General features: G+C 43.8%; 1 protein-coding gene across 1 annotated transcript in view; it reads right to left on the bottom strand.

Annotated features, from left to right (window-relative positions):
* The window catches only part of ENTREP2 (endosomal transmembrane epsin interactor 2), a 156784-nt gene that overhangs the window by 72376 nt on the left and 60483 nt on the right, over window positions 1-23925 (bottom strand). Inside the window, exon 2 of the mRNA XM_035131777.2 lies at window positions 6342-6398. Within this exon, the coding sequence (XP_034987668.2) occupies window positions 6342-6398 (57 nt within the window). The remainder of the gene's footprint in view (window positions 1-6341; window positions 6399-23925) is intronic.

Genomic DNA, 23925 nt, shown 5'->3' with positions numbered 1-23925 from the left:
CATGTCATCAGTTTCTATTTTAAAGTGTGTTGCCAGTGTGCAAAGCAGACGTTGAATCATTTTGGGAAACAGTAGCCATGTCTGCACATAAAGTAAGTTGCTGGCTTATCCTTTTCTTTTGTGGGCAAACAACCTCTTGCTCCACATTGCCCAACTGCTCCAACATCATTCCTTCCGTGGCAGAAGCAGCAGAAGCAAATCAAGATTCCTGGATCAGTGTTGCGGGTTTTCCGGGAAATTTTCCTATGCAAATTAGAATAATGTGGCCCTCAATATGAAAAAGGTTCCCTAACCCTCTTCTAGATTGTATTGAGAATGATAACACTGGAGCTTTGGGGGCTTCAGGCACCATAGACAGGGATGACTGAGCCTTCATTAAATAAATCCAAGTCATTCTGATCTTGGTTTGATTTTTAAAGGCATTGTAAAGTTTCAGATAACAATTTACACTTCAGCACACTGCACTTCCATCGCCTCCTTGTGGAACTGCCTCCTCAAATACAGGAAAATCATCATTTAAAAGAAAGAAAGAAATCCCTCACAGATATGAATGTGACAGTTAAATAATAAAAAGGTAAATAAATAAAAATAAAATAAAATAATAAAGCTGCCCACCTCTCAGTTCCTGAGGGCTTAGCTCCTCAGCATTGCTTTTTTTGAAGTGACAGTTTTCCCACCTTGTAACATCCTTATGTCTAATTAAGATGCCTGCTTTGTTCTGCTACACAACAAACTCCCTACCTTCTCAATGCTATCTGAATCAAAAAGGGAAGGGAAGGGAAAAGCTCAGGTTTTTGAACCCAAGGAATGGGTTAAACAAACCTAGTGGTAGAAATAAAAAAAGACGTGGGAGGGATGGACTAGGTCAGGGGTTCCCAAAAAATTTTTCTTGAGGACCCCTCATCGAGCCGCTCAGCTATTGTGACAAGGACCCCCATTAATTTCTAATCCTAAAATTAAAAAGTGAGAGCCAAATTAAGAGTCTTTTTATATTTTATATTTATATGTTTTTTACAGTTACAACAGAGTACTCCATCAGTATACAGTTAGTTTTAATTTTCAGTTCTTAATGAGATGAGTTAAATCTGTCCTTTGAGTCCATTATTTCTGAAATATTAGGTTCCAAACTTGAAACTTTCACTCTGAAATCCGACCGCATGTCGAGCCGATTCCTATATTTGTCTTTCATGAAATACATGGAAGAAAATGCTTGCTCACACCGATAATTGGTTGCAAATGGAAGGATCTTTTTCATTGCCTTATCTCCAAGTTTCTTGTAGTCCTTGCGGCATACAGCAGAACTACTGCCTCTATCTAATTCTAGTTTTGCGCTAGACTCTGCTCATGCAGGAAGCGGCCAAAACAAAAAATCTGTTATCATACGAAATATAGTTAATATTTTTTTTTATTCTAATAGGATCTTGAGGACCCCTCTGGCATAGCTCGCGGACCCCTGGGGGTCCCCGGACCACCTGTTGGGAACCACTAGACTAGGTTATGTTATTTTCACTGGCTACTATAAGCATTTATTGACACACTTTACCCTAGAATATGCATTTTTGTACATGTTCCTTGTCTGGAGAATTGCCTGCCAAATTCACAGAAATGTGAATTTTGAAGACTGGCTGTTTCGGTTTGTGTGTTGTTTCAGAAAGTGCAAATTTAGCAAGGTCACCTTTAAATGCAAACCAAATTGAATTTCTTCACCATCCTACCTGGGCAGTGTGGTGAAGAGAACTCCTCCTTTTTCCCCTCTTTCCCTCTTTCTTTATACCTTCATACCCTTATCTTTGTGAAGGTAATCCAGGAGTCACTCATGGTATAGATGCTGCACTGCAATAACTTTTATAAAGCAAGTGGGAAAAGCTGACGGTGAAGAAGAGCCAGATGTCAAGACAAAAAGGCGTTTTAAGCAATGCTGCTTCAATTTCCATCTTGGCCATGGTGAACTATAGACCCTGACGTTGGCAGTTCAGTATTACAGTGATTCTCAATGACTTGCATGGCCAGTGCCTCACATCACTTTAGCATCAACTGGAGATGCCAGTGTTGGCACTGGCAAGACAAGTTCAGGGGGAGGCGATGACAGCAGCCGTTTTTCAGACTTTTGATCTGCAGGGGATTCTTTCTGCATTCCAAGGGTGTTAAGAGGAGCCCTGCTGAATCAGACCAAACACCCATCCAGTCCGCATTGTGTTCTCACAGAGGCCAAGCAAGACAGGAGTTTAATAGCCCTCTCTCACTCCACTGGGGATCCTCAACCAACCAGTATTCAGAAGCATGGGGTCTCCAATTATGGAGGCTATGTAGCCACCCTGGCTAGTAGTCATTTATAGCCATGTCTCCCTGATCCCGGGCCAATTTCTTGGGCACACTCAGTTTACGTGGTCCACTAGGGCAATCTGTATGCTCACTTAAAATAGTATATTTTCCCCGGGGGGTGGGGAGATGCCCTAAACATTTATAAGATAAATTTAGTGTCATTCAACCACCTCCATATTCCATTGCTAACACTGGTTGGTCCTTTAAACAAACAAACAAACAAACAAACAAATGTTATTGCGTTATCAATTAAATGAATTTTGTTGTTACTTGATTGCTTACCTCACTTTCACCATAAGGTTCCAGGGTACATTAGAACAATTTTAAAAGCTACAGCTCCTAAAAATATATGCTCACATTCACACAAGACATTCAAAGCACTTGGCTTCCCCCAAAGACTCACAGGAACTGCAGTTTACACCTCATAGAGCTACAATTCCCAGCACATTAACAAATTACAATTACCAGGATTCTTTGGGAGAATCCCTGTATTTAAAATTTATGATGTGGCTGTGACTTATATCTCAGGTGCCAAAGGCCAGGGGAAAAGAGGTGAATCTTCAGCATGCAGCAGAAACTACTTAACGAAAGTGCCAGTAGCGCCTCTCTCGGGAAGGAAATCCAGAACTCTGGTACTACCATGGAGAATGCCCTCTCCCATGTCACCATGCCCCCCACTCTCCCAACCTCTGAATTCAATATACAAACATAGAATCATAGAATTGGGAGGGAGGGTCCTAGATGACCACGAGGGTCATCTAGTCTTGCAATGCAGGATTTCTTTTTGCTCAACTTGAACCCAGAACCCTGATGTTAAAAGTCTCATGCTCTACTGACTGAGCTATCTTGTTGAGTATCATGGCTATTGGGACTGTGATATGCTTGGCTAGGTACTCCAGTAGCAAAATGAACCTCAAATTAACAGCATGGGCTAAGAAACACGACATTTCGTGCAATCAAGAAATGTTCTTCCTAGAGAAAACAGCTTGGCATGGAACTAAAACCTGAGCTGGCTGCAAAACAGAGCCAAGGACTAAACCAGTACCAAACTTTGAAGAAAGAAACTGCCCCTTTTCACAGCTTGGGCATGAAATTTATGTATGTATAATAAAAGCTTAGAGGCATGATAAATTACAAACAGATCCAGCTTGGCACAAATCCCAAACTGTAGATAGGGTTCTTTTTTGTCTCCTTTATTTTATTATGGTGCCATGTCAAAGATACACTCTGTTATCTAATGCGTTGACATTTTGTGACAGCTTAAAAACTGTTTGTGGCAAAAAAGAGGGGGAGGGACCCCCACATGAAACCTTGTGATATTTAATGCTTGCTAAGCTGCACTTTCCTATCAACTTGCTTTGACATCGGGGAAAACAAATCCCAGAGTTCGGGGGAAAGATGGAAAACAAACAAAAACTAAAAATAAAGGAAGAGCCTACTGGGTCAGGCCAAAAGGGGCCCATCCTGTTCTCACAATGGCCAACCAGATGCCCCCAAGGAAACCAGCAAGCAGGCTTGGGTCGCAAGAACACTCTATCCTCCTGTGGCTCCCAGCAACTTCTGTTCAGAAGCATTGCTTTCAGTACCTACTTCTTAAAGAAGTCTTCTGAGTGGGGCAACAAGCAACCTCCCTCCTTCTGCAGAAAAAGATGCCAGTGCAGGTGTGAGTGGGTGAAAGGGACCCCACAAGGAGCTAAACTGCCATTTTGGGGAGTGAGCTCTGTTTTGGGAAGCTCTGTAGGCTGAGAGCATCGGGAGTGCAGAGGGGATTCTTCCCAGAGGCATAATAATAATTTATTATTTGTACCCTGCCCATCTGGCTGAGTCTCCCCAGCCACTCTTATGTGGAGCTGGGGCTTTGGCTGTCGTAAGAACACAGGGAGAGCCTTGTTGCTGGATCAGACCAAAGGCCCATGGTGTTCAGGACTTTGTTTTCAACATGGCCAACCAGACGCAAGCAGGCCCTGAGGGGAACTGTGCTCTCCCCATTTGTAATCTGCAGCAAACAGGGATTCAGAGGCATCCTGCCTCCAGCCATGGAGAGAGAACATTAGGCATCAAGCTTAGTTGCCATTGATAGCTTTACACTCCATCTATTTGCCTCATCTTCTTTCAAAGGCATCCAAGCAGTCAGTCATTGCTGCATCTCGTATGAGTTTTAACTGTGCGCTCTGTGAATAACTCCTTTCTTTTGTCTGTTCTGATCTTCATTGGATGGCCACAAGCCCTGATCCTGCTAGCAGCAGAGGCTTCCCCCTCTTCACTTTCTCCACTCATCACATCAGTCAGGGGTGCCAAGGACTCAAATATTGGGGGGTTCAAGTAAGCACCGCCCTGCATACTAAATGGTATTTGAACTCCTCAGCAAACTAGCCTCCACAGTGAATGACATTAACAACTGTCTGGATCCATCAGTATTTGAGCACAGGGCACAAACTATTGTATCACAAACTCTTACTTGAATGTGAAGTGGGCGTTGGAAGTACAGAGAAGGTACACAGTTTAAAGGAGGTGAAAAGTAGGAAAGCACTTTGCTTGGGGTTTTTCCCCTTTGCTGGAAAGTGGTTTTCAAAATATCCTTCCTATTTAGTTCATTAATGAATAGCATTCATTTCAATTAGCATTGCAATCTCAGTATATAAACACCTTTGGCAGAGATATTCCTCACAGAACCATTCCATTAATGTATGTGAATTTATACCAAATTAATTGTGTGAAAGACAAGAGCCGCTTCCCTTATCTTTTCACTGGCTGTTTAATGAACATGCCTAACAAGAAGCGTTCAGTCCTTAATTGGCGCCTTGCCTAACAAAGCTGGTTTTTAGGAAGATGTTGGCAGGCAGCTAATGATGCTACCCAAAAAAGAGAGGATTTAACTGGATTTTTTTCTGAAAAGAAACTGACAAAGTCCAAAGGTGGGGTTTGGACTTGATTTAAAAGTTGCTAATATTCAGATGGAGTGATTCAGAAGTACAGTACATATGAAGAGCCCGGGTGAATCAGAACAAAGGTCCATCTTGCCCACAATCATAATTTTCACAGTGGCCAACCAGATGCTTCTGGGAAGCACAGAAGAAGGGGACAACTCTCTCCCGTGTTTGCTGGGATTTCATGTCTTCTGCCTCTGAACATCAGACACGCTTCAAATCTCTGAAGGGTTGTCACACAAAACAGAACCAAAATTTGTTCTCGGATGCTGCCCCAGAGGGCATGAATACATACAATGGGCTTAAATTACAAGGTAAAATTTGATTGAAAAGTAGAAGTAAGTTATTGTTGGTAGGAGCAATTTCACAATGCAATCAATTCCCTATGTTTCTGGATTCCATCAGCCCCAGCTAGCATGGCCAATGCTCAGGGATGATGGGAGTTGCATTCCAATGAGATCTGGAGCGCTACAGGTTCTGCATCCCTGACCAAAGAAATGGTGAGCTCTCCCTCACTGGAGGTCTTCAAGTGAACTGGGGAGCCATCTGTAGGGGATGTTCTAACTCTGCACAGCCTGTACCATGTATGATACAGGTGCCTTCTCACTCAAGCGTGAGAAGCCAGTGGTCTTCTGGATGTTGCTGATCTCGCAAAGTCCCAGCCAATATGGCCTGTGGTCAGGGATGATGGGAGTTGTAGTCCAGCAACATCTAGATCAGGCATCCTCAAACTGCGGCCCTCCAGATGTTTTGGCCTACAACTCCCATGATCCCTAGCTAACAGGACCAGTGGTCAGGGATGATGGGAATTGTAGTCCAAAACATCTGGAGGGCCGAAGTTTGGGGATGCCTGATCTAGATGATCACAGGTTCTCTGCTCCTGCTCCACCTCTAGGACTCCATGAGGGATCCATTCAGCTATTGCGACAAATAATCACTGACTGACCCATCTGGATTATCCTCCATGAATCTGACTCATCACCTTTCAAATGACACTATCATTTCACAGGACTGTGAAAACCACAAATTAGATATGTACCATGCAAAGATGGACATCCTTTATTTTATCTAGACAAAGGAATTTTTACTTACCACAAGAGAGAGAGGCCTTTTCCATGAGACAACTCCGATCAGTCCAGAGAGCAGCACCTGAAATTATGCCAGAAGGGTTAATTGAAAGGCAAAGGGCATGTCTGCCATTCAAATTAGCAATTGCAGTTGGTCTCATGTAGGCCACCACAGACAACGCAGTAAGAGTCAAAGGGGAGCAGCCGACAGGGTGCCCTACAGAAGTTGTTGGACTACAACTGCCATCATTCCTGATCACTGGCTGGCTTGGGGACTGATGGGAGTTGGTCCAACAACAGCTGGATGGCACCACTTTGGCTCCTCCCCCTGTATTCTAATAAATGTGGTCTTTAAAATTAAAAAGTAGTGTACCTAAATTGATCACTTTCATTTTGAAGAAAAGGAAACCACAGGACTCCACTCCAGAACATGCTCCTGAACCAGATCAGGGCTCCTTGCCAGTTTCTCCCAGCTGTTGTTCCTTTACCCCCAAGGTGCTGTTTCCTGCAAACAGCACCTTTGAGGGAGAGAAAAGCCAGGGTCGACTTTAGCAGGAAAAAATAATAAGAAGAATATGCCAACCACCTAACTGGGTTGCCCCAGCCACTCTGGGGTAGCGCCCCTCAAAAATAGTAAAATTACAATACAACATCACATACTAACAACTTTTGATTATGTACCTTCCTACAGGGAACCCCCTCCCATCCTGTTGACCAGCTCTTCATCCAGTGAGAGCAGCAGCAGTGGGTCAGGTGGGGGGAATGAGGAAGTTAGCGGGATGGAGGAGGCAAGGCTCAGTGATGTTGGAGAGCCTTTGCGCCACCTTGACCAAGAGGTGGAGGGGAAGAGGCAGCCCCTTCTGGTGCCCAAATTGAAGCACGCCACTAAACGTAAGGTCGGGAGGAGGCGTTTCGGGGTGCCCAAACTCTTATGCTGGTCACACAACAGGAAAAGTCCACTCCCGGATTCTGCAAGTGACTAGGAGGTCATGTTTTCTGCTATCTCTGCACTGTAAATACTATGCACAATAAAACCTTTAAAGACAAGCACGGACTTGGGTGTCCTTACTCGAAAGTAGCCACAACAACACCATTACAGTACCCATGGGACAGAATTGCATAAATATATTTGGCTGGAGTCCCCCCCCCATTTGTTGCTTTTTTTTCTTTATGCATACAAATCCTTATATTGCTATAAAAATATTTGACTTTTTATATCATTGGTCCATCTAGCTTAGTTTTGTTGATTCTGACTAGAAGAAGCTTTCAAGGATTTCAGGCAGGGCTATTTCACAGCAATACTTTGAGACAGTAGGGCCTGAACCTGGGACTTTCTGCATGAAGAGCTTGCACTTTACCACTCAGGGGAGGCCAGTCACTAGAGCAAGATGGGGCAGAGTTGTACCATTATTTATTTGCAATCCCAAACCCAAATCTATATCCCATCTGTCCTGTGTCCCCCAGAGCCATATTAATACATTTCCGGGTGGAAATCACATGACTCATACAACATTTCTAAAGTCCAGCTTTTCTCATTAGTAACTGGGTTTTAAATGCGTGGGGCAAGCATCCGATCATCACTGAGGAGCCCATTGCTTAGGTTTTTAGGGGAGAGGATGGGCAGAAAGCAACAAAAAAAAGAAGGTTCCAATGGTTGCCAGCCACCACTGAGCTATGACATCCAAACATATGTTTGCATTTTCTCTTACAAACCCACATGAATGTGGTGGCTTCCACATTAATTGGGTGGGTGGGTGTGCGCATGGGCACACGTGCGTGCACAGACACATGTGCAGGTGTGACTGAGAAACCTCGCTGAAGGTTCAGAATCAGAACAGCTAAATTAAGATATAAAGAGCAAAAAAAAATGACTTCCAGACTTGTTTGTAATCACTTAAGCATCTGGGTATATTAAACAGGACAGGCTATTATCAATGGCAACCTGCTAAAAGGTAAATACATGCCTAGCAGCCGTTGTAGAAAAACATGCAGAGATTTTAAAATGCTACAATAATACATTTATATCAAGCTGTTTTACAAAGCAGTTTGAGGAGAATATGGTTTGAGGGTGAAATGCGAGCAGGGGGCAGAGAAAGGGCAGAACTCCTCAGTTCTTTGCCTCAGTCTTCTCCAAAAAAAGAAAACAATGCCCGACCTGAAGACTATGGAGCAGATGATTCAGCAGGGGAAACACAGCCCAGAATAAGTAAAGAGGTAGTACAAGAATACTAGGCTAGTTTAGATGTATTCAAGTCTCCAGGGCCAGATGAACTACATCCAAGAGTATTAAAAGAACTGGCAGAGGTGATTTCAGAACCACTGGCAATAATCTTTGAAAATTCCAGCAGACTGGAGGAGGGCAAATGTCCCTATTTTCAAAAAGGGGAAAAGAGAGGACCCAAACAATTACCACCCAGTCAGCCTGTCATCAATACCAGGAAAGATTCTAGAGTAGATCATTAAGCAAACGGTCTGTGAGCACCTAGAAAGGAACGCTGTGATCACTAAAAGTCAGCATGGGTTTCTGGAAAATTGGTCATTTCAGACTAATCTGATCTCATTTTTTGACAGAATTACAAGCCTGGTAAATGAAGGGAACACTGTGGATATAGCCTATCTTTATTTCAGCAAGGCCTTTGACAAGGTGCCCCATGATATTCTTGTAAAGAAGCTGGTAAAATGTGGGCTAGACAATGCTACCATTCAGTGGATTTGTAACTGGCTGACTGACCAAACCCAAAGGGCTCCTCTTCATCCAGGAGAGAAGTGGCTAGTGGGGTGCCACAAGGTTCTGTCTTGGGCCCAGTCTTATTCAACATCTTTATCAATGACTTGGATGATTGGCTTGAGAACATCCTGATCAAGTTTGCAGATGACACCAAATTGGGAGGGGTGGCTAATACCCCAGAGGACAGGATCACACTTCAAAATGACCTTAACAGATTAGAGAACTGGGCCAAAGCAAACAAGATGAATTTTAACAGGGAGAAATGTAAAGTACTACACTTGGGCAAAAAATAAAATAAAATGAAAGGCACAAATACAGAATGGGAGACACCTGGCTTGAGAGCAGTACAGTGGAACCTCGGTTTATGAACACCTCGGTTTATGAATTTTCGGTTTATGAACGCCGCGGACACATCTGGAACGGATTAATTCACTTTCCATTACTTTTAATGGGAAAGTTCGCTTCAGTTTATGAACGCTTCAGTTTATGAACAGACTTCCGGAACCAATTACACCCATGTTTCAGTTTATGAACGCTTCAGTTTAAGTACTTCGCGGACCCGTCTGGAACGGATTAATCCACTTTCCATTACTTTCAATGGAAAAGTTCGCTTCAGTTTATGAACGGTTACTCCACGGACTGTCTGGAACGGATTAATCCACTTTCCATTACTTTCAATGGGAAAGTTCGCTTCAGTTTATGAACGCTTCAGTTTATGAACAGACTTCCGGAACCAATTGTGTTCATAAACCGAGGTACCACTGTACATGTGAAAAGGATCTAGGAGTCTTGGTAGACCACAAACTTGACATGAGTCAACAGTGTGATTCAGCAGCTAAAAAAGCCAATGCAATTCTGGGCTGCATCAATAGGAGTACAGTGGTTCCTCCCTAGATGAATTTAATTCGTTCTGTGAATCAATTAGTTTTGCAAAAAATTCGTCTAGCGAATCCAATAGGAATGCATTGATTTTTATTTTTATTTTGCCCATAGGATCGCATTAATTGAATTTCAATGCATTCCTATGGGAAACCGTGATTCGCTAGACGTATTTTTCACAAAACGAATTCGTCTTGCGAGGCAACCTCCGCTCAAAAAATCTCTTCGTTAAGCGAAAAAATAGTCTTACAGGGCATTCGTCTAGCGAGGCACCACTGTATAGCATCTAGATCAAGGGTAGTACCACTGTATTCTGCTCTGGTCAGACCTCACCTGAAGTACTGTGTCCAGTTCTGGGCACCACAGTTCAAGAAGGATACTAATTTTGAAAAGCTGGAATGTGTCCAGAGGAGGGCAACCAAAATGGTCAAAGCACTGGAAACGATGCCTTATGAGGAACGGCTTAGGGAGCTGGGTATGTTTAGCCTGGAGAAGAGAAGGTTAAGGGGTGATATGATAGCCATGTTCAAATATATAAAAGGATTCTATATACAGGAGGGAGAAAGGTTGTTTTCTGCTGCTCCAGAGAAGTGGACATGGAGCAATGGATTCAAACTACAAGAAGATTCCACCTAAACATTAGGAAGAACCTCCTTGACAGTAAGAGCTGTTCGGCAGTGGAATTTGCTGCCAAGGAGTGTGGTGGTGTCTCCTTCTTTGGAGGTATTCAAGCGGAGGCTTGACAGCCATCTGTCAGGAATGATTTGGTGGTGTTTCCTGCTTGGCAGGGGGTTGGACTGGATGGCCCTTGTGGTCTCTTCCAACTCTATGATTTTTTGATTCTAGGAAAGCAGAGGTGTGTTAGAGAGTTCACTGCCCTGCAAGAGATTAGCTTTCATGCTCTGGAGCCACACAAATCCCAGAATTTCAACAATCATTGTGCTGGAAATTTATGGCAGTCACCCAAGAAAAAGTGTGTCAGAAAACTCACTTCCCTATTTGTTTCCTAACACCTCAACATTCATAAATTTCCAGCAGCTTTTCAGGGAATAGATGAGGGCTGGCAAACAGAGCAGAGATTTGGACTCAGGGGCTAGAGGAGTTGAAGCATAGTGCAGAGTGTTGAAAATCACCACCAAATGCTAAACTCCCCAGCGCAGCCTCATCTATGGCGGGTGTTCTGCAGTGTCTGCCTGCAACTTTCGCACAAGCTATCTCTTATTACCGAAACGTTACTGCATTAATGTAGATTTCTGGATGACAGCCAAGTCAGAGAAGAGCAGAGAATTTCTCTCTGCAGTTAATTAAATTTGCTCGCATAGCTAGGAGAGCCTGTTATTACTGTTACGATAACGGTCCCAGGGTTGATAATTCTGTAATGCAGCATTGCTTTCAGGAAGGTGAAATGACAGGGTGAGGCAGTTCAAGAGAAGGCATAGCAGCTACATACTCTCAATTAAATAAGCACTCTAGTTGAAAGTGTAAGGTCATATTTAAAAAAGAAATGAGAGCAAGATAGCAGGCAGAGAATGCTGGAGTGTGTGAAAGTCTTTGCGCTTCCTATTCCTACAACTGAAGAGATGCCAGGCAAATAACAGTCTTCTCAACCCAGGCACAACATTGGCCTACCTTGCAAGTCTGTTCTTCAAAACAGCACTTTATCACATTTTCATGGCTAGCTGATGTTTTAACCACCCTCATGTATGTATACTGTATGCAGAGCAGCCTTTTATGCAGAAGCCTTTGGGAGAACAAATGCTTTTGCATTCTGAAGGTTTCGCCTCCTTCACCAGAGCTGGCCTGCCATTTAGTCAAGTGATAAAATACTTTCAACTGACAGCAGTCAAATACTTTATGAAGCCATAACACTTAAAGAATTGGCCCGCTGCCCAGTCAGCACAGCTGCTTTCAAAAACTGATGCAAGTTTTTGTTTTTAATAGTTTGTTACTTTGCTTTCTGTTTTTATTTAATTTTATCAATCAATCGATTAAAAGTTATAATCACAAACCCTTTTGTTACAAGACAAATGCCAGAGAATAATATACCCTTCATGTTATCAAAATTTATACTAAATTCGTAATAGAATCATAGAATCAGAGCAGACACACTGAAATGAATCAATGTGATTAACTTTAGCTATCAATAATATACAGGTGTAAACTGACTGAATTTTAAAACAAGTATGCATCACTGATGTTATTTAAATATTTAGCACTTTCTGGAAAAATGACACAAAAACTTTGCATGACCAGAGGGCAAAAAAGGCTTCAGATTTCCATGGCAGACTAGTGACCATCTATATTTTAAGCTCTCTACTTAAAAGCAGTTAGTTCCCTTAAGCCTGTCAGAATAGAAGAGTCTTCACTTGGCGGCAAGAAGGACAGCAAGGAGGGAGCCAGTCAAGCTCCTCCAGGAAAGGAGTTCCAGAGTCCATGAGCAACCACTGAGAAGCTCTCTCCTGTGTCCCCACCAAACATGCCTGTGAGGGTGACAGGACTAAGAGAAAGGCTTCCCCTGAGATCTCAGAGCCCAGGCAGGTTCATATGGGAGAATATGGTCCTCCACATATCCTAGATTTAAATCATATAGGGATTTAAAAAGGAACACACACACACACACACACACACCACATATACTAGCTGACCTGGCCACGCGTTGCTGTGGGGTTTTTTTTGGGGGGGGGGAGTATTGATGCCATTGTGTTTTGAATGATAATGGTTGCATAACTTGTGTTTGGTTAGTGTTTTGATGTACAGCGGTACCTCGCAAGACGAATGCCTCGCACAATGAAATACTCGCTAGACGAAAGCGTCTAGCGATTCTTTGTTGCCTCGCAAGATGAAGCTTTCTATGGCCGCGTCTCAGAAACTGAATTTCTTTTTTGCCACTTTTTTTTGCCGTCTGCTGTTTGTTTCCGCAAGATGAAAATTTTTGTAAGACGGCACGACCCACGGAATTAATTATTTTCATCTTGCGAGGTTCCACTGCAATATGCTTTTCTGGATGTATGAACTTTGTCCTTGGATTTTTTGTTTTAATTATTTTTGTTTTCTTATGATTGTTTGCTGCGCCTGACTCAGGGTCCTTGTTTCCCAAGAAAGGGGGAGGATGTGTCCGTTCCTCCCTGAACTATGTGTTTTTTCCTCCCCACCCCCGTTGTTGTGTCTCATCCCTGTGATTATTCCCATCCTGTAACGACACATGAAGTATCCTATCCCCCCTCCCCCCCACCCTGTGGCTCCCCCCACCCTACGTCAGCCCATGATCTATGGGCTGCCCATGACTCCCTCCCCGTCCACAAAAAACACTCTGTGAGGTGAGTGAGGCTGAGAGACTTCAAGGAAGTGTGACTAGCCCAAGGTCACCCAGCAGCTGCATGTGGAGGAGCGGAGACACGAACCCGGTTCACCAGATTAGGAGTCTACCGCTCTTAACCACTACACCACACTGGCTCTCAGGTTCATTGAAATTAACAGGCATGGCTAACTTGGGTCTATCGATTTAAGTCAGTCTATTCTGAGTAGCTTAGCTGACTATAACCCCCCTCCCTCTTGTTTAAATTTAACAACAGCACTTTGCTTGTCTGCTTTTGTAATTGGCATAACTATCAAACCTATTGATAATCAAAGTCTATTTTCCTTGTCCTAATAATATCAATGCTTTAAGCATGCTTGACCATCATTTCCCCAGTATTTGCCCATCCAATTAATCAAATCATTTTTGGACAGATTTTTGGACAGATCATCATGCCCAACCCTGTCCTTCAAAGATTTCCCCTCAGAATTAAAGTGAACTCTTAATTATAAATTGATAAAAATTGGTTTGATCTGCATCATAAAGTGAACTGAACCCAAGTGATTCAGCAGACTTAAATGCACAGTTCTCTGAATTTTGCAATATAGTTTCAGTTCAAAATAATGCACACACAAAATGTGTATTTTATATAAAATATAAGTATAATGTGTATTGTAGGGGGAAACTTTAAAAAAGCCCTGAAAAAGAAAGGATGCATATTTTAGAGACAGAATGCATTCAAGAAGTAAATTTTTGGGGAAATGTGGGGAAAAGTGTTATTTTTATATTTAAAAAGAATCTACCAAAAAAAAAAAAACCAGACTTGAGGCTGAGCACACACAAAAGTGACCTAGAATAGAAAGAGGCTGATCCATTCATTTCTACTTCCAATTCAAATGAAATGTTTCCTGCATCATAGTGTACTGCCAGAAGGCACCCTTGTCCACAGCAACTGCACTGGCATCTAACCTTTGAAACATATCCCAGGAGTCAGCAGTCCAAGACAAAGGATGAAAATTCTTGAATTAATGGCCTTTAGCATCACTGCTGACAACAATTATGGCAGAGCAGCAGCGAAACTGAATCTCTCAGGACCGAGCTCCGAACTCTCATTAGCAGACTCTCAAACAGCCCCGTGGAAAATCAACACTTACATTCCACTTTCAGTGCCATAACCAGGTCATAATCCTGAGGCCTCTGTTAACCCTAAAGCCAACCATCACTTACTGCACAGTTTCCAATAGGTTTTGAAAAAAGATTTATTTATTTGTTTTTTAAAGACCTCCAGGGATGATGCCACTGGAAAATAAAAAAATTCCTTCAGTAGCACCTTAAAGACCAACTAAGTTTTTATTTTGGTATGAGCTTTCGTGTGCATGCACACTTCTTCAGATACAGTGAAATAGAAGTCCCCAGGCACTTATGTAGAGAAGGGGTGGGGAGGGGGTGGGGTGGGGAGGGGAGGGGGGATCACTCAGAAGGGTGATGGAAGTGGGTGATTGACTGACTGATAGCTGTTGATGACCGAAAACGACTGCAAATGGTTTTGCATGAAAAAGCAAGGGTTGAGATGGCTGAAGATCGCTTATCATGTATAATGAGATAAGAATCCGATATCTCTGTTCAAACCAGGTCCCTCCATGGTTTTGAGCTTGGTGATAAGTTGTAATTCAGCAACTTCTCTTTCCAGTCTATTTCTGAAATTCTTTTGTAGTAAGACAGCTACTTTGAGATCTTGTATAGAATGTCCTGGGAGATTGAAGTGTTCTCCTACTGGTTTTTCTGTCTTCTGGTTCCTGATGCCACTGGAAAAGCATTCTGAACTTGCAGCAAATGAGAAGCGGGTCCCACTGATTTTATTGGGACTTACTCCTTGGTACATATCGTTCCAACTGCAGCCTAAATTGTGAAGTTAGTTAATAAAATTATGCATAGCATGGAGAAAATGGATATAGAAAACTTTTTCTCCCTCTCTCAGAACACTAGATGGTCACTAGCCTGGATGGCTTTAAAGAGGACTAGACAAATTCATGGAGGAGGAGAGGGATATGGATGGCTAAGAGCCAGGATGGCTCTGCTCTGCCTCCACAGAGCCATGCTTCTGAATACTAGGTGCTGGAAGCCACAGGAGGGGAGAAGGTTCTTGTGCTCTAATCCTGCTGGAGAGTTTCTCACAGGCATCCATGTGGTCACTGTGAGAAGAGTATGCCAGACAAGATGGGCTACTGGCCTATCCAGCAAGCTCTTAGGCTCTTAAATCAGACTTTCCCAACCTAGTGCCCTCCAGGTGCTGCTGGACTACAACCCCCAGCATACCTGACTATTGGCCATGCTGGTGTGGGCTGCTGGGAGTTGGAGTCCAATAACAACTGGAGGGCACCAGGTTGTATCCTTGAATTGCTGCAACACCTCTTACTTGCCTGGAGGGAGGGTAGAAATCTCTCACTGGTGTGGCTGGAAGTTGGCCCACTCTGCAAAACTAAGTGTTATATCAGTTGCTCTGGCCACTACTTCATTTACTTATTTACAAAAAACTTTCCAACAATGGCCCCACTCACTTCTTGCCCCGGGCCCTGCTTACCATGAGAATATGGCTCTTGGAAGGATGCCCATGTATAGATGCAGCCCTTAAGGTGGAAAGGGTTTCCTTTTCCCTCCCCTGCCCCATATAGAGGAAGACCCTCCGCTCCTCATATGACAGCTCAGCACAGATGGATGCAAATACCACCTTGCTCCAAAAGGAAATGTTGGGACATGTACCGTAGTCTCACAGGAGATGGACTCAAGGAGCAAGCAGAGGGAAGCCTCTGCATCTCTAGGCAGCAGCATCCAGAGAAAAGTCTCTGAAGAGTATCAGCAGACAGATTTTTGGTGGCCTGCATTTTAGCACCTTTCACTCCTATCTGCTCAAAATGCATCTATCCCTTTTCACTTGGCCAAGTTCTGTGCAAGCAAAACTCACCAGGAACTGACCCCAAACCTTTTACAATTTTCCTCTTTGGTATTCGTGACATGTCTATAACTTGCATAAAGTTGCTGCCCGTTCTGTTTTGTTTTAAGCTACTTGGATTCATCATGCACCTTTGGATAACGTGCTTCATGTGCTTCCTTTGTCTTTTCTTTGTCTTTATTTTGCTCTCTTAATGATGGTCATCACCATTTATGATAAAATATTTGATTGTGATTTATTGGTGGCTGTTTAGATGCAAGCTTCCTCTCCCTGCACATTTGAGCATTTTGCTAGAAATCTTATAAACCTCTGCTATGTTTCCCCTTTATTTCCCTAAACTACACTTTAGCCATCTTTCTCTTTTTTCTAAAAAGAAAAGGCTAAAACCTGCTTCCCTCCACAGCTGTTCTATATACACTGCAGTGCCAGTAAAACTATCCAGTTTTTCCCCATAATAATTGAGAACACACCATTTTCCTTCTGAAATCCATGTTTCCCTTCTGTCCTAAGCAAAAAGTTATGAGGTGCTATTGCCTCCTCTTTCCTCTTTGTTTTCTACATTTTCTCTTGCAGCCAAGAAGAAACCAGAACATTAATTCCATTACGCACACACAGAGCTTAATTAAAATGCTATCAGAGTATAATTATGCAAACTCATTTGCAGAACTACGTGAACTCAAAAGCTTATTGGATCACAATGTAAATTAGCAAAAGTATATATACTGGGGGGGGAGGCGTGTTTACATGTACGTATGCAAACAGAGAGACGGTCCCCTCCTGACTCCCATACAGATGTGGAACTTTAATCCATACAGCCCTGATGGATTTTCAATACAACCCAGAATCTATTGTGGTGTTTTAGCCAATTTAGATTGCCCCACAACACGTTTGGTTCAGATGGGCAGCCTATGATCCAGGAAATGAAATTGTGAATGGCCGCTGAAGGTAGAACAGTGTGGGGAAACTGAGATACAGGAGGGGAAATGGCAGCCACTGAGTTGAGGCTGGCTGTCCAATGAGAGTCAGAATCTGGCAACAAGGAATTATGCCTGAGATAAGGGGGCCAAATTGGACCCCCTAGGTGAAAGGGTTCCGACCCCAGTAGGGAGTCGGAAACCTCTGGAGAGAGAGAAAGCCAAATTGAGATAGCTCTTTCTGGTAGAGAAATGACAGAGACCAAACCAAGAGTTCCGAAAGCAAAGGCGGCTTGCCTGATTGTTTATTTTCCAAACAAAATAAAAAACTGTTGCAACAGGGTGTTCTCTCTCCCACAGGAGAAAATAAGGACCCAGAACAAAAGACATTTAAAATTTCCCACCCTCCAGTCCAGGGCCACCCCCAGAAGCATCATACATACATCACAGAAGGGGTGTAGCCCAAGACCCCCACCCCCAGCCACGTCATACCTGCATCACAGAAAAGGGTCTACAGCTGAAACCTGAGCACCTTGTTTATCTCCTGTCTGGCAGCTTGCCTGTTAATGTTGGATTACTGGGGAGCCTGGCCAGTCTTTTTTAATGATAAATGCTTAGTTCCTGAGCCAGGTCACAGGCTCACACCCTCTTCATATCTTAAATGTGGCCTTAAGAAAGGATTTGTGAGGAAAGAGACAATGGGGAGGTTTTCCCATTTCCTCCCTCCTTTCAGAGAAACCATTTGGTAAGTCTGGGAGAGTCAAAATAGTTTCAGGACTTTTTCTGTACTGTTTTCAATCATTAGTTTATATTTTTATGTACGTGTTTGCCTTGCACATTTATGAACATTTATTACAGACATCCCCAAACTTCGGCCCTCCAGTTGTTTTGGACTACAATCCCCATCATCCCTGACCACTGGTCCTGTTAGCTAGGGATCATGGGAGTTGTAGGCTAAAACATCTGGAGGGCCGCAGTTTGGGGATGCCTGATTTATTATATATCCAAGACCTTAAAATTCTTATAACAATGCCAATAAGTAAACATGAAGGCGTTGAGCCAGGAATTAAACTGGAATGTACTAGGCCAACCTTTGCCAACCAGGTAGCCTTCAGTAGTTTTGGGCAACTGCAGCACTGGCTGGGGCGGATGGGAGCTGTATTCCAAAGCCTCTGGAAGCCACCAGGTTGGCAAAGACTGCTCCAGAGCCAATGTTACAAAGGCTGATCTAAACCTCAAAAGACCACAGTTCAGGGAAAGTCTCAACCTAAACAGAAGCACTTTGACACCCTTCCTGGTGAGGAAGACCCAATGCCCAGCCTGGGAGGATGTGCGAAGACCAGAGGCTCAGAGTATTTCTCTGCTCAAAGAGATGCTCCAAATCTCAGCCTGGGTGGCTTACCATGCTCTCTTCCCTTGTCCTCAGAAAAAAAACAACCAACCGCTGCAGCTGAGCTTAAAGCCCTGGCAGGGAGCCATTAAAAGCCCTGTTTGTTATCAAGACCTATGTGGAGCCTCCAACATGAGTCTGACCAAACTGCGGGAGGCAGTGGAAGACAGGAGTGCCTGGTGTGCTCTGGTCCATGGGGTCACGAAGAGTCGGACATGATTAAACGACAACATGTGGAGCATCAATGAAGCAGTCAGGTTTCAAAAGACAATACAGAGCTCCTTGTGCCCTGGGCTGGTAAGGTTTTTGTTTGTACAGTAATAAGCTCATCTAAGCAAAGTGCCACGTATTCTCCCTCAGACAAAAAAAAACAAGTACTGGTAACTAAGGGAGCTCCGGACAGGGGGAGAATTTCATTTGGGCCACATTTCAAAGCCACCTGACTTCAAAGTTCTAGTCAACAGGTTATTTGTTATTTAGCACCACTTTGATTAGATTAAAATATTTGTCACCCTTTTTGTGTTTTACTGCTAGATAACACGCTTTGGTAACTGTAGGAACAGTGGGGGGCACAAACCGAGGTTTGTTTACTTGCCCTTCTTTGAATATTTTATTTAAGAATAAACTAATATAATTTAAATGAAAACTTTTCAACATTTTAAATAAATGTGGGGGTGGACTCTCCTTTGTGTTTATTAGTCACAGTTTGCTTTTCCCCTTCCTTTCACAGGTGGAAAGCAGCAGAAATTTCAGTAGGGGTTCTCCAAAAACTGGCAATCCATTCACTCACTGAAAAATATACGGTATACCTGCCCTGAAGCAAATGGCACCTCTGGATTGGCCCAAGTAGAATACTGTAGTCACAAGTGGAGGCCCAAAAGTTAGCCACCCCTGGAGTAAGGGGTTGAAACAGTAAAGCTCAGAGTTCCATTCAGTTCTAAATGCTAGGATTCAAAAAATGTCTTGCATCCTGAAAAGTCGCAGGTCCAGTCCCTGGCAGCATCGCTGGGTAGGGTTAAGAGAGACTGTGTCTGAACCCCTCTTGAGCCACAGCCAGTCAGTGCATGCTGAGCAGGATGGACCAATGGTTTGACTCAGTATAAGGCCACTTCCCATGTTCCTTTACCTGAGATCCTTCCAGACAAAGCACCGTGTTGGGCTCGGTGGACAGACTGACTGCTTTGGTCTAAGGCAGATATCCCCAAACTGTGGCCTTCCAGATGTTTTGGCCTACAACTCCCATGATCCCTAGCTAACAGGACCAGTGATCGAGGAAGATGGGAACTGTAGTCCAAAACATCTTGAGGGCCGAAGTTTTGCCTTCAGCTCCCTATATTGGACAAACAGGCCAAACCCTACGCCAAAGGATAAATGGACATAAATCTGACATCAGGAACCAGAAGACAGAAAAACCAGTAGGAGAACACTTCAATCTCCCAGGACATTCTATACAAGATCTCAAAGTAGCTGTCTTACTACAAAAGAATTTCAGAAATAGACTGGAAAGAGAAGTTGCTGAATTACAACTTATCACCAAGCTCAAAACCATGGAGGGACCTGGTTTGAACAGAGATATCGGATTCTTATCTCATTATACATGATAAGCGATCTTCAGCCATCTCAACCCTTGCTTTTTCATGCAAAACCATTTGCAGTCGTTTTCGGTCATCAACAGCTATCAGTCAGTCAATCACCCACTTCCACCACCCTTCTGAGTGATCCCCCCTCCCCTCCCCATCCCCACCCCTTCTCTACATAAGTGCCTGGGGACTTCTATTTCACTGTATCTGAAGAAGTGTGCATGCACACGAAAGCTCATACCAAAATAAAAACTTAGTTGGTCTTTAAGGTGCTACTGAAGGAATTTTTTTATTTTACTTCGACCCAGACCAACACGGCTACCTACCTGTAACCTGGTCTAAGGCAGTCTACCTCCCTTTCCAACAGCAGGTCAGGCAAATGCCTCCAGGAAGCCCAAAAGAATGGCATGGATGTATTGGATGCCTCTTGCTTTTTTCTCCAAACCACACCCTTTCCACACGTGACATCACATGTGGCATCATGTGTGTGTTGGCATATGGCATGTGCCAAATATGTGCAGCTCCCCAAGTATGTAGGTTCATGGCAGTGCAGTTTGCTGGAAGAAATTTAGCCAGACTCCAACTCTTCAGTCAGTTCAGTCCTTTACTGACAGGTCCAAAGCATTAAGGCAGTTTCATTATATACACTATGTACAGGCTTCCCCTAGATCCCTAGCAGAAGATGCAGGTTTCAAATGCAAAGCAAGCACAACTCACAGCATACATACCGTACAGAGTTCAGTATCAATCTGGCAGAGCTTCCTCACAGCAAAGCAAGAAGGCAATGTACAGTCCCCTCTTAATATACCCAAGAATGACCACACCCTTGGCCAGCTGACAGGTCACAGTGACCTCCTAATCACAAGACCTGCAGGTGCAAGATAAGGGAAGAATACACACACCAGATTTTTCTTAACAGCAATTAAAGAAACCTCAACAGTGTGGGGCTGGATGACCACTAGGCTCCCTGTGAAGAACTTGACTGTGCACTCAATCTCTGCAGAAAGCCAGCCTGAAGTCACCACCCATTGGCTGATAGGGTGCTTTGAAGTCCCATGGAGCATCACCTGTCATCATTGTGATGGCAGGTGACTGACAGGTGGGTGGTCCTACCCACCTGCAAAATTTGGGGTATTGGTAGGGGCTGTGCTTTTTTCAGTTGGAACTCAAAGGAACTTGGTCACCTCTCAGGTGGGCACTGCTGCCATGATAAGAGAGCAAAGTAGGGGCTAATGGTGAGTTCCAGCACCTCTTTTTCTACAAATAGTACTGGCCCAACAGCCGAATCAGATTCCCCATTCCTGCCATATAAGCTGCCAGATTCCCCATTCCTGCCATATAAGCTGTCAGTCTTGGCTGTTTCACTGCTGAAACAGACACTTTGAGCTCCTCACCTTTATTTCACCACAACACCTTTCAACTTCCTGCATCCTACCATCATAGGCTTTGACCCTTGTCCCTTTCTACTGCCTCCTCTGCCCTCTTCCCTAGATCCATCTGACTACCCTGCTCTTCTGCAGGATCTGAGCGGTTCAGCCAATAGTAGCTGAAGACCCTCTCTGCCTGCCTGATCACTTGTGACATCAAAGAAGCTCAGCCAATCAGAGACTTCACTATCACCACCATGAACTCCCCAGTGCACTGTAATTGGGACCAATTCTCTTCAGTCTTGGGTCCCCCAATATGTCGTTGGACTACAACTCTCATTTGTCCTGACTGTTAGCTGAGCTAGCTGTGGATAACAGGAGTTGTAGCCCAACAATACCTGCAGATTCCATGCTGAAGAGCTCTGATCTAGATGAGCAGGGATATTGCTCCACTCATTCTCATGAAGCCGGACATTTCATCTTTTCTTGCACTGCTAATGTAGCTCGCTCATAACAAAGGAAACTAAACCTACCAGCAATCTTTAAATCTTCTGCTCTGACCTTCAGCTCCAAGATAATGTTCTGCTTTAGAGAGGACAAACTCCTGTTTATCGAGGTGAAACTTACAGGGATAATGTGAAGTGGCCTTTCAGAGCACCAAACAGTCAAGCTTTAATCTAAAAATCTTTAGAGGACAAGCAAGAGAGAACAATCTCTTTAGATGAGATGAGACTCACCAGATGCAGTACTTAGAAACAAATCAAGAGGCTGCAGCTTTAAGGGCTCTTATCTTGGGGTGAAATACTGTTTAAGAACACCAGTGGAAGAGAGAGATCCAAAAGCCCAGGAAATGCTGTTTCTGCCAACAGGGGGGGGGGGGAAACTAAGGTTTTTTAACACAAATCTTAAGGTGACCAACCAAGCCAGGGAAACATACGGCACTTGTTTTTACAAGTAACATAGAAAACATTTGCATCCATGTGGATGGTTTGAAATGATTTTCATGGCATTAAGTAATAAATGTTGGGTCTGCCCTCAGCAACCACCATCTGAAGTGGAAAAGCAATGTATCTGAAGTGCATTTGCTGTGGTTATATTTCCATACATCATATGACCTACTGCAATGTTAGCAATGCAGGTCAAGGAGCCACACTCCTTTTTAAAAAGCCCATAGAATTATAGAGTTGGAAGGACCCCGAGGGTTATCTGGTCCAGGAACCTCAATTAGATCATATGTGACAAATGGTCACCCGACCTCTGCTTAAAAACCTCTAAGGAAGGAGAATCTACCACCTTTCCAGGGAGTCTGTTCCATTGCCAAACACCTCTTACTGTCAGAAAGTTCTTCCTGATGTTTAGTCAGAATCTCTTCTCTTGTAACTTGAACCCATTGGTTTGGCTCCTAGCCTCTGAAGCAGAAGAAAACAAGCTTGCTGTCAGGGCCGTCTTAAGCATATCTGGCGCCCTGGCGCGAAGATCCCTCCAGCGCCCGCCCCCCCCCGTTTTCCAGCGCGGCTGTCTGGCGGGTGCAGCATGTAGCGCAGCTGCAGCAGCGCGGTGCCCCCCTGGCGGCCCAGCGCCACCCAGCCTTGCCTTAGATCCGGGCCTGCTTGCTGTATCCTCCACGTGACAGCCCTTGAGACATTTGAAGGTGGCTATCATATCTCCTCTCAGTCTCCTCTTTACCTGGTTAAACATAACCAATTCCCTCAACTGTTCCTTATATGGCTTAGTTTCCAGACCCTTGATCATCTTGGTTGCCCTCCTTTGCACATGCTCCAGCTAGTCAACACCCATCTTAAAATTGTGGCACCCAGAACTGGACACAGTACTCTAGGTGTGGTCTGACCAAGGCAGAATGGAGTGCTGCTATTACTTCCCTTGATGTGGACATTATACTGTATTCCTGTTGATGCAGCCTAGAATAGCATTAACATTTTTTTTATTTATGACAAATAAATGCTACGTGCACAAGCTGGCAAGAGATAGAAGGTGCTACCCAAATATATTTGTTATTTGAAAATCTAGGCATGCAGAAACAAAACACAGGGAGATATTTCCATGGCTTACAGCTCATAATAAAGACTTTCAGCCAGAGGAAAGGCTGAAAGATAACCACAGTTCCAAAAACTGGAGCAGCAGGATGCAACAACTCACCAGAAATTTTGAACGTTTTTTAAAGGCATCAGGCTCAATACATCCCAGCCAAACAAACGCAGCATCATTCGGACTCGGATTTCTTTCATTTACCTACTGCAGACCTGAAAAACTAATCTCATCCTAATTTCCATGGAAACAGATGCATAGACACGAAGTCCCTGGGTGTTCCTCAGGAACAGGGCAGTTGAATTACCTGCACGTTCACACAGCTGCCAGAGTTTATTAGCAGTCTGCAGTTGGAGGATCTCATTTTAACTCCATCATTACCTTTGCCTTTCCCCTCCAAGTCAATAAGCCTGGAGAATTTGAAGGAAGCCATGTGTGCTTTGAGTAAAGCTGATGGAGC

This window comes from Zootoca vivipara, chromosome 14, assembly GCF_963506605.1.
Source record: "Zootoca vivipara chromosome 14, rZooViv1.1, whole genome shotgun sequence".
In the NCBI taxonomy this organism is placed as follows: domain Eukaryota; kingdom Metazoa; phylum Chordata; class Lepidosauria; order Squamata; family Lacertidae; genus Zootoca; species Zootoca vivipara.
Note: the sequence above shows the minus strand (reverse complement) of the source record. Positions and strands in the feature narration are given on the sequence as shown.